This window comes from Motacilla alba, chromosome 2 (genome assembly GCF_015832195.1).
Source record: "Motacilla alba alba isolate MOTALB_02 chromosome 2, Motacilla_alba_V1.0_pri, whole genome shotgun sequence".
Lineage (NCBI taxonomy): Eukaryota > Metazoa > Chordata > Aves > Passeriformes > Motacillidae > Motacilla > Motacilla alba.
Window position 1 is genome coordinate 45,497,789 of NC_052017.1, and position 14,854 is coordinate 45,512,642.

The following is a 14,854-nucleotide window of genomic DNA, read 5'->3' on the forward strand; positions in this document are numbered from 1 at the left end:
GAAGCCTCGCGAGCGCCCGCGGCGCGCTCCGATTGGCGGCGGCGTGCCCACGTGACCCGCGCGCGGCGGCTCCAGCTAAAGCAGATGTTTTCCTTTATTTTTTTAACTTTACCGTCGTATTTCCGATGATTTGGAAAACTGCACCGAGTAGCAGTGAGCTGCTGAAGCGGCAGTTAGGCGCGATGGGAAATATCCCACGTTTATTTACACCGCCTAAGATTTTTTTTTTCCCCAAAGGCTTTTTCACTACACGCGGATTTTTGCAAAGCATTAGCATGTCAGCAGGACAACTCAGAACCGTAGAATGGTTTGGGTTGACAGGGACCTTAAAGATCATCTACTTCCACCCCACTGGCATGGGCAGGGACACCTTTCACTAGACCAGGTTACTCAAAGCCCCATCCAGCTTTGAACACTCCCAGGATTGGGGCATCCACAACTTCTCTGGGCAACCCGTTCCAGTGCCTCATCACCCTCACAGTGAAGGATATTTTCCTAATAACTAATCTAAACCTACTCTCTTTCAGTTTGAACTCATTCTCCCTTGTCCTGTCACTACAAGAACTTGTAGGCTCCCTTCAGGTACTGGAAAGCCATAATTAGGGCACTCCAAAGCCTTTTCCAGACTGAGTAACCCAAATTCTCTCAGCCTTTCCTCAAAGGAGGGGTGGCCCATCCCTCCAATCATCTTGGTGGTCCTCCTCTGAACTCACTCCAACAGGTCCATCTCTTTCCTGTGCTGGAGACTGCAGGGCTGGACGCAGTACTCCAGGTGGGGTAACTGTCACCAGAATCTTTCACCTGGGTCACCCAAAAAGCTTATAAAATGCAGAAAAATAACTTGGCATCCATCTCAACCTGGCTGAGTGCATGGGAAAAAGTCTAACCCGTTTCAGGTGGCCCAGCTGTATTGAACCCTGATTGCACCTAAGGAGAGAGAGGACAAAAGTAATGTTGACAGAGCCGGGGATTTTCCAGTGTAAGTAAACACTGAAATTATGGATTTTGTCCATTAATTGTCCTCAAGGCCTGCAGAAGGAGACCAGATCTGTCACAGCAGAGATGCAATATTAGTGAGCCACAGACAGAGGAAATGTTGATCACTGAATCTGTCCCATTACAAACAGGAAGGAGGGATGTAATGGCCTTCTCCCATGACACCAGTGGACACTTCAAAAGCCGGTATCACCTTCCATATCGAGACAAGTGGTGAAAGCAGAGCACCGGAACGACACAGCTAAATGACTAACAGACCAGGAAGCAGCAAGCTGGGAAAAGGCTGTTTGGAGCACAGGCAGGAGGGCTGCTGCACTTGGGCAGCTGCTCCATCCAGGCACTTTCTGAAACAGAGTAGCCCCAAGGGAACACTGCCCTTCTTCCATAGTTTGAGAGGGAAAAATGGGATCCATTGCAATTTCCATTCCTCAACGTTGTATTTGTCTTACTGACTACAGCCTGCAGTGCATTTTCATTAACTAATGGCCCTAAAAGCAGCAGTGACCAATTTAGGATTAATGGGCCCTTTTGAGTAGGCAGCTGTATTGGTGGCAAATCTAACCTAATTTTTATTTACTTCAGACACAATCAGGAACAAGTGACAAAATTCCATCAAAATCTTCTGGATCAACTCTTGAGACAGAAAAGGCCTGACTCCTTCCAAATCTCTTTCAGTAAACAAAAGGCACAGGTGGAGTCTACATTCAAGACAGGAGACTCAGGACATGTTTACAGGAGGCCCTGGAGCATGCCCTCAGGGAAGGGCATCCAGGTCTGTCCTCATAACTGAAAACAACATCCACGTGGCAATCAAGGGAGTGCAGAAAGACAGACCATATGCACAAAGGCTGTTCCTGAGCATAAGCAGCTCTACAGTAGTTGAAACTGGCCTAAAAGACCTGGCAGGAGCTGTGCTATGCCTTGTGAGCTTGCACCTCTCTGCCCTCTGCCTTCTGCTCCACCACACGGTACATGCTGGCAGCATCACTTCTTCAGGTTCCTCAGCAAGCTGTGCAGAAAAAGGTGTTACCAACCAACACACATTGCCACCAGTGATGATGACTGGCAACTTTCATGGGGATCTTGTATAGCCCATCTAAGAAACAGTGCTGGCATTTTGTTGGGCCAAAACATGTTCAACCATGGGTTTCCCTCATCCCTCTTCTTCAACAGTTCCTCGCTACAGAGCTTGGAATGACTGTGCATGAATGGAATGACTGAATGTTCAAGAAGGCTTGAGCTGCAGTAACAGCCTCAGCTTCTGCTGATCTGGGTTCACCTGCCTGCTCTGTACTGCTAAGATCCCTGCACCTGGAAGTGCTTACCTTGGCTGCTTCTGCATGCTTGTTAGCAAAGAGACCCCAGTGAAATAAAGCACAAAAGAACAGAAGTGCATGTTTTCAAGCACCAGCCACAAAGACAGCAAACCCTGAATGGCCAAGGTGTAACAAGAGAACAGCACAAAACACTGAACAGAGGAACCTCCCTTTCAGTGATACCTTTGCCCCTATGCTTCTGCGACCAAGGGCAAATGAGATGCTGGGAAAAGATGAAACTAGTAACAGCTGCCAAAAAGCTGTCACACAGGATCAGACTAAAAAGCATTTTGTTTCCTTCTCTGGCTGTGGCGATAACCAGAAGTAAGAAACGGAACGGAATGAGATACATGTGTATCCTGGACAGTCTGAGCCTTCACTATCATTTACCCTCCCCACTGAGTGGACGGCAACTTTCTGAGCCGCCAGCCAAACCCAAACTGTAGTGGTTGATCATCATTCTGGAATCTATCTGCTTTCAATTTCTCTAGCCCACCTTCAAAGATATTTGTTGTATGTCTTGACAACCACTGTGGGAATGTACCATATGCTCATTATTTCTTTTTGTTTAAGCCTTCAATCCGTTCCTGTCAGTGTTGTCTGGCTTTAGCTGTCTCCTGCACTTAGTGCTATGTCAGTCTTCAAAAGGAGAAAAGGAGATAACAGACCGTCCATGTCACACCTGCAGTGTGCATTAGGTTGTGATAAGGGTTTTTGTGCTTGCTGTTGCCAACCTCCAGAGCTTCCACAAGGACACCAGGGCAGAAATGGGGTTCTGAGGAAAACAGCACAGAATTACAAACAAAATGATCACTTTTCATGGCTAGTATTTAGAGGGGGAGCATTTGGATCAGGGGCCCCAAAGAGCAGTGTCTACTTCACAGAATTAACAGCTGCACCTGGGGTCTCCAGCTTCACTCTGCTCCCCTCACAATCCACTGGGACAGATCACTGCTTTACTACTTACAACCAATATTTTCTAAGGAAACAATTCTGACCAGTTATCTTCTTCAAACATGTCTCATCCGACCTGAAGAAGCAGGATTTAGAGGTCTGCAAGCCCTTCCAGCCAAAGTGAGTGGGGACCCTGAGGCAGTGAAAATGTCAACAGTGGTCAGGACAAGAGACCATCTGTGTGGGGAGAACAGTCAGTATTTGAGATCAATATTTCTGCCATCCAAATCTAAGCCTCTTTAAAGTTGTAGGAGAAGACACATTGCATTTGTGTCTGCAAGTCTCCCTAACAATCCAAGCTCTCCTCTTTAGTTTGCACGCTTGAGAGTCCTATCAATCTAATGAGAAGGACACCATCATTCCCACAGGATCAAATACAGTATTTTCCATGGGGAAGCCTGTTTGGAACACCATATCCTACATCATGGTGCCCTAATGCAACTAAATGTACAATTCAAATTACATTTGGTCTTGTTGACGGCAAAAAAAAGAGATTATTTTAACTTTCATGGGGAATTACTGCATTCATTGTGGATAAGAGCTTCAAAGAAAACACACTGCCAACATGAAGTGAGCTTGCCATCCAGAAGAAATTAGATACAAACCTCAGGGTTTCATCTATGCTTTTCTTCAACAGAAAGCAAAGGACATTTATTTTTTATTCCCGTGCTTGTCTCCACAAATTCAGAGCCTTGTTCTTTAGGAAGCTGGGCTATACCTAACAAATAGAGGGGAGCCATCAGTTGCCATGGGCACTGCTTAGCTCTGGTGTTACTTCCAGACACAAACTATTGTTCTGCCCAGGGAAAGGTTATCCATCTCTAGAAGTCTCACTGCACATAAGCTGAGAACTCTGCCTTACTGCTATGACTGGAAGAATGACTAACAAATTACTATTACTATGGTAATGATATTGTAGCTGGTGGTTCTTTAGCAAAATCTCTGAGTAATAGAAGAACTGTAGGGCTGAGTTTTCATTGCTACTTGGTGGCTGTGCATGGAGAAAGAAAATTCCCTTAGGAAAATTCTGAGACTTTTCTGAGAGCTGTTTCATAGCAGTTCTCGCTTGCCTTTCTTTCTCATAAATGCACACAGTGTGAACTGTGAAAACAACATGGATTATGTCAACTAGTTTGTTTTCCTAGACTAGACTGATGCTGTAAGTTCAACAGTTTTATTGCTTTAGCAGGAAAGAGAATTTCAAGCAGAAAAAAAAATCTAATTATCTATTCAGAGAAGCCATAAGCCACCATTATCCAGTAGTATCACTGAGACGCCTCTATAATGCATCATCCATAACAGTAAGAGTGATGCCAGACTGCACTTTCCTGAATGAAATGAGAATGAACCATAAACACTCACAGGAATCTTTTGGGGGATATCTCATTACTGCAGGAGATAATGGCCAATATTGCATGCAATTTTCTGGTTTTAAGTGATAGCAAACTGTCAGTTACAGCCTAATACTAATAAGAAATCATTCCTTTGCCAGAAGGATTGCTCCTTATAGCTTACCCTGTGTTCCCTGCAGTGTATGTTTTCTATAACAGCACTTCTACTGAAGCTGAAAAACAATATGTGATTACATGCTGAATTGTTATAATTTGAGCCCCTGGGTACTGTGTTAGTGATGAGATTTTCTTTAAGCATCACTCTTTTATAGTTCTTTCAAAAAGATTATCTTCCTCCAATTTCCCCAGAGAATTTTAATTATTAAGAGTACAGCCTCTACCAAATGCTGTTGATTCAAGCAGTCAGAATTGAATCACAACAAAGGTGTTAAAGAAGGAGCATGGTGTGAGTGCAGTAAGATACAGGTTTTTTTTTTCTCTCACACTAAATTTGCCCTTGGTCTTGGACAAGTCTTTGAACTGCCTTCTTTCTAGGGTACGCTAAGACATATTTATAGAATCATAAAATCATCATCAAGGCGGAAAGAGACATTTAGGATCATCCAGTCCATGTGTCCATCCAGCACTGCCACTGTAACACCTAACCCACATCATCCAGAGCCAGAAGCCTTGAAAACACCCGAGGGATGGTGACTCCACCATCTCCCTGGACAGCCTGTTTCAATGCCTGACCACACTAACACTGAATATTTTTTTTTAGTATGCAATCTGAATCTGCCCTGTCTCATCTTAAGGCCATCCTCTCTCTCCCTCTCACCGCAGGGCCGGTAAGAGACCGGCCCCCAGCTGGCCACAGCCTCCTTTCCTGTGCTTGTAGAGAGCGATGAGCTGCCCCCTGAGCCTCTTCTTCTTGAAGGCTTAGCCCCTTGAGGGAAGAAGCCTTACCTTGATTTTTTCCTCAGGTTTAACCTTCAGCAACCAACCTGACTAAACGGTACTGAGACAACCCCCAGCCTTCTTTCTGGGCTGCCGCTAATCTGTACCACCCGCGCTCGCCGATCGCAGAGACCTTTCCCACCCCAGCTAATCCCGAGCTCCGCGACCCGCGCCGGGAGGGGCGGGCGGAGGGCGGCGCTGAGGGCCGTGCCCGCCCTCCCGGGCCGGCGGTGCGGAAGCGCAGGCGGCCGGGGCTGCGTCCCCGCCGGACCCCGGGGGGCGGAGCGAGAGCCCGGGCACGGCGGCATCCTCCGGCGCGGCCATCGCCGGGCTGCTCCATGGAGAAGCGGGGCCCGGTGCTGCACATCGTGGTGGTGGGCTTCCACCACAAGAAGGGCTGCCAGGTGAGGGGGTGCGGGTGTCCCTCGATTCCCGCCTCTCCGCTCCGCTCTTGCTTCCTCCCGGCCCTCCCCTGCGCCGAGCGGCGCCTGCCCGACTGCGGGAGCCGCCGCCGGAGGGGCGCGTCCCGCGGGGCCGGGGGGCTTCGCTCTGGTCAGGGGGCGGTGAAGGATGGGCTGGGAGCCGGCGAGGCCCCGCTTGGCCGCGGCCTCCCCCGGCCGGGGGATGCCTGGCTGGGCCGTGACTCGGCTCGCCCCGGGCGGCTCGTGGTCATGGAGCTGCCTCCATTCCCGCCCCGCCTCGGCGCTCCGCCGGCAGCGAGGCGGAGCGAGGGCCGGCGGGGTGAGCTCCCGGAGTGAGGGGCCACGGCGCATATCGTGGCACCGTATCTGTTTCGAGTCGTGCGTGCTTGATGCGTTCAGACAGAGAATCCTAAAGAAAAAACTCCAAGTGGTGTTTTAGTCTACCTTCCTCTATCCCTGCCGGGCCATCGTTGAGTGCTCAGGTATATCTTGTACCAAACAGCCCCCGGGTAATAAGCCTATCCTGGATTTAAGTTTTCTTTGCCTGTCTCTTCCCCGCTTTCATAAATGCTTGACTGCTTCATGTGGCCTGTAAGGTAGAAGGATTTTATGTCATGTATTTCATAGCCGGTTTATGTTGTGAATGTTTTAATTTTTTTTTAACCCTTAAAGCAGGAGATGTGGTTGCCCAGCTGGGCTGTCCACACAGTTGCCTTGCTATGACAAGAGTAAATAGACATAATGTTGGATTTCCAGTGAGTCTCTTAGCATAGCGAGTTCTTGGCATTAATGAAAATTAAAATTAATAAAAATTGCAAAGATATAATGAACATGATGGTTATTGTTATACAAAGGTTGAACTGATGTAAACACGTTCCATACAAGGTAGCTGAGAATTAAATTATTGCTTCAGCAAAATATCCAAGCACAATTCCTCAGAGGTTAAGGTGCAATAACTCAATTTCTGAAAGATGTGCATGGTTTTCAAATGCATCCTTTCTCCTCAGGCTGTCTGGGTGCTGTTCACATATGGATGTTCACAGGATCAGTTCCTGTGAAGTAATTAGATCATCTGGCTTGTGAGGTTCGTGATATTTATCAGGCACTTTCTTGTCAAACACTGTTACAAGGTGAGCCTTAGTTGGATGTCTGTAGGAAGAAGAGCATATTTTTGCACTCTCCTTGTTGTTGTTGGCCTCTTGGAAAAGACCTAGGTTTTTGTTTCTTCTGTTCTTCTGGAGTGTGTATTAATTTTCTTGCACATTAAGTGGTGTTGATGCAAGGAAAAAAAAAGAACAGAAAACGCAAACAACCCCCCAAACTATAAATTAGTAGCATTGAATTTTATTTTGTTGCCAGTAAAATGTTAAAAGAAGTACATTTTGAGGTGTTGTCAAAAATTAGGTTGGAATACCTCTGACTGAAAAAACTGAAGAAACAGAAGTTTTCTTTATCTCAAGAAATGACCAGGAGAAGCTGGAGATGAAGGCAGTTTGGGAAGGGGACAAGGTAGCTGAGTCACAGGGAGAAAAACTGCAGGAATAAAATGACAGTCAGTAAAACCACAGCCAGGCTTCCTAAGGGAAAGCTAAATAGAAATCTAATTTTAAATGTATCCCACCTCTGACTTTGCAGATTTTTTACTGAACTATGGAGAACGTTTCCTAAAAGAGCTGGAGGTGAGGAGTGGCACAGCTATAGCCTAATGAGTTTGACATCAGTAATATGCAAGACTCTAGGGAATTTGTGAGGGAAAGAATTAATTAACAACATGAAACTAAGTAGACTGGGTCCTATGTGCATTTCCTAAAGATAGATCACACCTGACTGACCTGCATCTTTTGTAAGAATAAGTGATTGAATTCCTTTCTCTGTGGAAGAAATAGAGTAGCTCTAATCTGATGGGAACTTCATAAGAGATCATGCTTATTCTTAAGGTAGAGTTAGAGGAGAATTAGTGCAAGAGCTGGTACTTGGGTAAAGAATAGTGTGAAGGAGAGGAAACAGAAACAGATTTGAGTCAGAAGAGGAACTATTGGTTTGAAAGGTACTTGCAAGAAGTATTTCTCAAGATTGAAAGTGATGCTGGTATTGTTTACACTGTAAAATTGAACTATGATAAGCAAACTTAAGTAATCAGTATTTCAAAGGAAAACTGGAAAGTTGTGCAAGAGCTGGACAGTAAGGAATACTGGATTGATAAAAATGGGGTGCCTTCTGAAGTTGTGCAATGGGAATAAATAATAACAGTATAAGCTTGGGAATTAACATGAGGAAATGTCTGGAAGAGAAATGAGACCACACGTGATCAAGGCTAAGTCACCAAAGTAGTGTGATTTGAGGGCAAGAATGACAACGTATGTAATCCTATTGTGTGATAACATGTTTATCGATGCTTGTAAATTCTGATGCACTTTTCAGAGGAAGGGGTTTGAATTCTCTCTTCCAGAACTGGATGAGATAGTCTCTGGGCAGTCTGTATTAAAGAAGAATGTAGAAGAGCTTCCCTAGCTAGGCTAACAAAGTAGATTTGGAGGCTGTATTCACCTCTGTAGGTATGGGAACATTCTTCTCTTTTCCTCTCCTGCCCCTTCACAGCTGGTAAGCAGAGGCAGTTGTGGTAAGCTGAAATGGGGAACTGAGGTGACCAAAAAAACAAGCTTTGTTTTGGTGGGTTGCTTTTGAGGTAGTTGTTTCACAGGTTCTCTTTGCCAGGTGGACAGCTGCAGAGGACAGACAGACGGGCATAAGAGGACCAGTGAGGGTGAATCACATCTTTTGACCTGCTAGCCACATTCCTTCTGATGCAGCACAGGATGTGGTTGGCTTTCTGGGCTACAATGTGCAAAGTGCATGTTGCCAACTCATGTTGAGTTTTTTGTCAACCATCACCCCCAAATCCTTCTCCACGGGGCTGCTCTAAAGTATTGATAATGGCCTTTGAAGTATTCATTGAAACCCTGCATTACATGTAGTTGCATTCCAAGAAACTGTTGGAAAGTTAAAAATGAGGAGGAAAAAACAGACGTTTAATCCAAATGAGCGTTGGCACAAGAACCAGTGGATATGAACTGTCTGAGCATGTGCTGTAGACTGCATATCTGAAACTCTGAAGTGCAGAAAAGCAAAGGTATACAGCAGTGCTCAAATGGATATTACTCAGAGTGAATTTGGAAAGCTTAAGATTGAAAGATCATAGAGCTAGGCTGCCTAACAGGAATCCACCTGGTTTGCCTGAGAAGGCTCCTTTCAGGTTCTGTTCTCACCTCTTTTCTGTAGTCTTACTAGGAAATGAAAGTGGAGTTAGGATTTTCTATGAATTTCTTGATGCTAGGTTCTTTCATTAGCTCTCTTTGCTTCCGAAGCTTCTTCACTTGAAATGTACAGCTCTTCCTTTTGGTTAACTTATAGGATAAGAAATGTGTAACATGCAAAAGCTTTGATGTGCAGTTTGGAAATGTATAGGATTATCTTTTTCTTTCACAGACTTGAAAAACAATCCATATGCATTTGTTCTTGAAAGAGAAGGAGAGTCAGAGAATCTCTGTGTGCCTTTGGATTGGGAGTATGAGTGCCACAGTTGTTCCTCAGGCTCCTTTCAAGGGGTGACTGTTTAACTGGGGGTCATTTTTGCTGGAATGTAAGAGACAACGTGAAGTTTTTCCATATGTACATTGTTAAGTCTGGAGATCCAGTTACCCAGGCAGTTGTTAAAAGCTTGGGAGTTGCCACTCACTGTTGGGAAGGCTTTTTGTTATCTGAAAACTAAAGCACTAAAGATTGTGAACACATTGGGAGGAGTTTTCTCTAGCAAATATGGAGTAAACTTTTGGAGAACCTGCAGGCTTTTGTTTGTCTACATGAGCAGATTGCCTTGCTGTTTCTTTGGGCTCCTTAGTTACTGAGTTGAGCTGTGAATCCAAGGAGATATGCAAAAAGTGCTGGTTGCTGTCTGGTTTTGCTAAGAATTAGAGGTAGTTTTGGCAGAGTGTCCAGAGAATGGGAGGAGAGACTTGGCTGCAAACTACTAGGTCCACCTAGTATTTGACACACTTTCAACAGGACCATTAAGGAAGGGAATGGCAATTGGCAGGAAGCAGGAATGGTGACAGGTTTCTTGGCTTTAAAAGTGCATGCTGACTTATTATGGGAACCTTCCTTAGTGAGTCATTAAATAATAAATGTCTCACAGTGGACAGAACTCATGGGCAGTATCCATTCAGTCATGGTTTTCATGCATCTGAAATGAAATGACAAACATGAGAAATTCCTTTTTTGATCCCTCTTTGCTGTGGATAAGAGGAGTGGCCTCAGGAAAAAGTAACAGCAAAACCAGTGCTTCATTGTATGTAGTTGTTCAAACTCTTGCCCATAAATGTGTAAAACACACAGTTTTGGTGCAGTAGGAGTTCTACACACTTCTCAGGCTCTGTAGGACTCAGGGCACAAAAGTATTGGGGCACAAAGCGACAATAAGGGAAGTCTGCCACAGAAATGGTCTGATGTGTTTTGGAGTGTCTGTAGCTGCTCAGCTCATTACCTGCTGCAGTAAGTTCTATTCATCTGCTTCAGTGTAGGGTGGTAAGACTTGGACTTCAGGACTGTTTGTACCTTTCTTCTGGAGTGGCTGAAAACAAATTCCTCAGTAGTTTTGAGGAACTGTAGTAGTGAGTAACTAGTGATTTCCAAGCAAAAGAGGGGAAAGCTTTTTTTTTTTTTTTGAAACATGAAACACTTTTTCTCATTGCAAGCAAGTGATAAAGCACCTAATTTGCCTTTTTAATTTTTGAAAGCATTAAGTAGTGTGGAAGGTCCTTACCTACCTTACAATAAAAGTCTTTAGCAAAAATGCAACCTGAGCAGACCTTAACTAGAAGATGCAAGCTGTGTTGAAAATACATGGAAAGACCTTTGATTTATAGTCATGGTAGAAGACTGAAAGTCCTGAGGTGCAGTTCTCCAGTTGTGATCACGTGTTCTGTGACCGTCACTTGAGCTCTGTCTGCAAGCATTATTTACATGGAGAAGCAGAGAGATAATAGTGTCTGAGGGTGTAGGAAGGCTTAAAATATCACGAGTGCTCTAGAAATAATTCATTTTGAAGGCAGAGTTAAAATGAGAGCTGATGTATTCGTAAAGGAGAGGACAGAAACATTTCAGCAAAGCTGGAAAAACTTGTGGGTAGGGGAGCTAGGCCCAAGTGCCTGTAAACCCCCTGGCTGGTTGCTGAGGAAGTGCATGGTCCTTTTGCTGCTGCAGTGCCTGACCTGCCACAACAATCCCTACCTTCTCCTGATGCTGCAAGGCTTCTAAGCTAATCACGTCTGAGTGAACTCGAGCACTGTGTCACCAGCAGTGAGGCCACACAGAATCTCACTTTATTTGGGGCAAGGCCCAGCTTTTCTGCACTTGCTCAGCTGAGCAGCTGAACACATCACTGCTGACCTTGTGCAGCGGGTGACCATTGTCTCATGTACCCTCTTGAGAGCTTAAAATTATTCCGCTTTACTCTTGGCTCTCTTTAATATATGCATTTCTTACTGTGTTGTGGGAAAAAAAAATGAATTGTGAGTGGTAAGGAAGGTGAGGAAGTCCTGTGTGTGTCCTGGAATGCTTGCGCTGCCGGTTGGTTTTGTTTGCCTGAGATCTTTGATCTCTGAAATAACGGCAGTGTATCTTGACCCACTTCTCTGTACTTCTGGGGAGGATGACATTTCAAACTCCTACAGACATGGGAAGGGATTACTGTAAATACCAAAAGGCAAATTTCCATGGAATCCTAATTTGCTGTAAGGATCTTCAAGGTACTGAACTTAATAACATAAATGTGATGCCCGCTTTCTCCAAAATAATGTCTGAGTGCCTGTCTGTGTGAGACTGTTTTTGTATGGACTGTGCTTGAAGACCAATCTCCCTCTCTTGTCTGACCAGAGGTTTTCTTCCTGGCATGCAAAGGAAGAAAACCTCTGGTCAGGCAAGAGAGGCAAAATCATGCATACCTAAGATCAGAAATGAAACAGCTGATACCCAGTTTTAGAGAAGAGCCTGAGTATAATACTTGAGAGGGAAGAATGTCCTTTAATTCTTCCTGAATTGTGTATGTGATCTTCATCATTTGAGAGCTTCAAATGCTTGGAGCTCTGGAAGATAGTGCTTGTTGTGCTCTGCAGAAATTGGCCCCTGACATGGCCTGAGCAATCCATGCACATGGCGTGTTTTCCAGGTGCCTAGGAAGCAGGTGTCTTTAAGCAGAAATGTTGGCAACTTAGGCTTGACTTCAGAGGATTAAGAGAGGTCTAAATAATGAGCAAGGTCAGTCTGCACTTCTTACCAGCTCTTGTGAACTGCCTACATTTCCAGGTCTGCTGCACTCTTGATTGTAGAACGTTTTTTTATGAGGGAAGTATTGAAGTTGTTCTCTTCCATAGATTCCTTGGGTGGGAAGTTTCAGGGGAAAACTTTGCAGCCTTAGTCCCTGTTTTGTTTGCTGCCTTTCTTCTAAGACTCTGCTTTACTGGATAATTATTTTTTTCCCTTCTTGATCTTTGTCACTCCAGTAGTTGCTGTGATTCTCTTAGATGTGCTTGATGCTCTTGACATGCAAGTGAAGTGTATGCTTTGTTGTCTTTAAATTCCATGTGTCTTTGTTTCGGGGGAGCACAGTATGCAGGTATTATGCAATAGGTAATCTTGTCTAGTGATTAAACAGGATCTTGTTAATGGAACAACAGAAACAAAAACAAATTGAAAAGGAACTGGGCTGGAATCAAGCTGAAGTGCTTTGTTCATATTTCTATTGATGATAACCTGTAAACATTAGCACAACTCCTTTGGTTTTGTTCCCTACTTTAATATTATTAAAGCACTTTAAAGAACCATTATGAGCATGAAATCGTCTAATAAAGTTAATCATAGCATACATCAAGTATCAAAGATTAGTCTTTTGTCTAAAATATGTGGATTTTATGCTCAACAGTTTGTAACTTTTAAAGAGGCTTTTAGCTTTTATTTGTAAGGCTACTCTAATTGGCATGGGGTGCTAATAATTTTAAATACACAATGAATTGCTGGTACACATGTACTTCTGTAAACAATACTGCAGATTCTGATCTCTTGTGTAGCGTTAATGATGAGTTCCATTTTTTTGCAGAACTGTTGAATCCACTCACATAATACTTAGAGTTCAGTGTTCAAGAAAAACTATGTGGTATGATTTGTTTGTTTCTTTATTTTGTTTTCTTGTTTAGTTTTTCGAAGAACCCTGTACTTTAACAATCTTACAGTCACTTCTGTGAAGTGCTGCCCAGGAAGTGAGGTATTCCATACTGAAGGAAGGATTTCATACTGGATATTTTTTCCATAGTTGCCCTTATAGGCAAGTTAAGAGAAGGTTCCTAAGTACCCACTTGCAGTTATGTAATGCTTCCCATAGTCATCATACTTAACTTTCATCTTATGATTTGTCTGTTCTTTGTATGTGTCATAACATCTGACTAGTTATTTAAGTATCCTGTGCCAGGAATCTCGGCCTTTCTCTTGAATAAGTGAATGAATGCCCAGTCAATAAAGCATGTATTTCTGTACTTCTGCTGCACCTTTCATTTACCCATTCAGAATATTTTCAAATAGTGGCTTGGGCTCTTAGCACTAGAGGTGGCAATGTAATTTACATACATGTTGAATGGAGGTTCAAAGCTGTAAAATTGCTGAACAGAGGTCACTCCAGCAGGAGTAAATTGGAACTTGCAAGCCTTGGCTTTGTATTCCCTGTCCTAATTTTGCCTGACTAGATGATCTGTGCCTAATTTTGGTAATCCATCTTATAGCTTGTATGAGATGCTGAATTAATACACCTAGGCAGCATGCTGTTTCTAAAAGCAAAGTAAGTTGTGGGTACAAGATGTGAAAGCAAGTTCTTTGCTGCCCCAGCATGCTGGTAGGCAGGACACAGGGCTGGCTCCCTGCTTCCTTGGGGTCACTGTGAGCAGAGTGTGTTCTGTTCTTCATTATGTTTCTGTGTTTGTGCACCTTCTCAGCCTCATGCATGGTAGTGAGCCAGATTTGCTGCCTCTCAGGAGCAATTCTGATGTTGAAACTTGTGAGAAAGGAGCAAATTCACTAAGAGCAATTCTGGGCCCATCAGATGTCCTGTAGCAAAGAGCCTGAATGCTTTTTGCCTCCTAAGACCAAGTGATGGCTCGCTTGGACTGCATTGGTTCAGCAATAGGTGCTGGGTGTGTGACACTCCATGGCTATTTCTAAACCCATGAGTCCAAGTGCTTGGAAGTGTGCTGGCTGTCCTGGTCCTCACATTTTCCCAGGGGAAGGTGGATTCAGTGTAGCATTTGTCAACTTGTTGCCAGCTCCTTGCTATTGGGAACCAGAGCGTGCAGCAGGGCTGAGGAAAGGCTGCATGTCTGAGTCTCATGTGTGAGGTGTGAGTGCTGTCCCTGGAGAGGGGAAATGCCACAGTCCTTGTGGCTGGATGTGCTCATCAAGAGCCCGTGGGCACCAAGATGGGCATTAAGAGCTGATCTGTGGGTGAATAACTGGCTGCTGCTGTCTCCAGTCTGCACTGGCTGCTGGGTTGGACAAACATCTTTGGTAGGGGTAGAGATTGGGGTGCCCTCGCTTGATTAATCAGGGAAGCTGCTCTCTCTTGCCAAAGCTCATCCTGTATTAATTCTTGCTTTCTGTAGTGGTACAAATCTTGTCTTGATGGCACAGAATTCCCTAGCAAGTCCCCTTGGCTGGAATGGTTGCAGTAGTATTAAGTTCCTTTTCTGGGAAGAGTGTGTGTGGTGTTTGGTGGGGTTTTTTTGGGTTTTTTTTTTTGGGTTTTTTTGTTTTGTTTTGGGGTTTTTTAAAATTATTTTTT

At 44.3% G+C, this 14,854-nt stretch overlaps 1 protein-coding gene across 1 annotated transcript in view; it reads left to right on the top strand.

The window, feature by feature from the left end:
* The first annotated feature begins 5,753 nt into the window (after positions 1 to 5,753).
* Positions 5,754 to 14,854, top strand: part of AVL9 (AVL9 cell migration associated) — a 40,494-nt gene continuing 31,393 nt past the window's right edge. Inside the window, exon 1 of the mRNA XM_038127093.1 lies at positions 5,754 to 5,958. Within this exon, the coding sequence (XP_037983021.1) occupies positions 5,893 to 5,958 (66 nt within the window). The 5' untranslated portion in view covers positions 5,754 to 5,892. The remainder of the gene's footprint in view (positions 5,959 to 14,854) is intronic.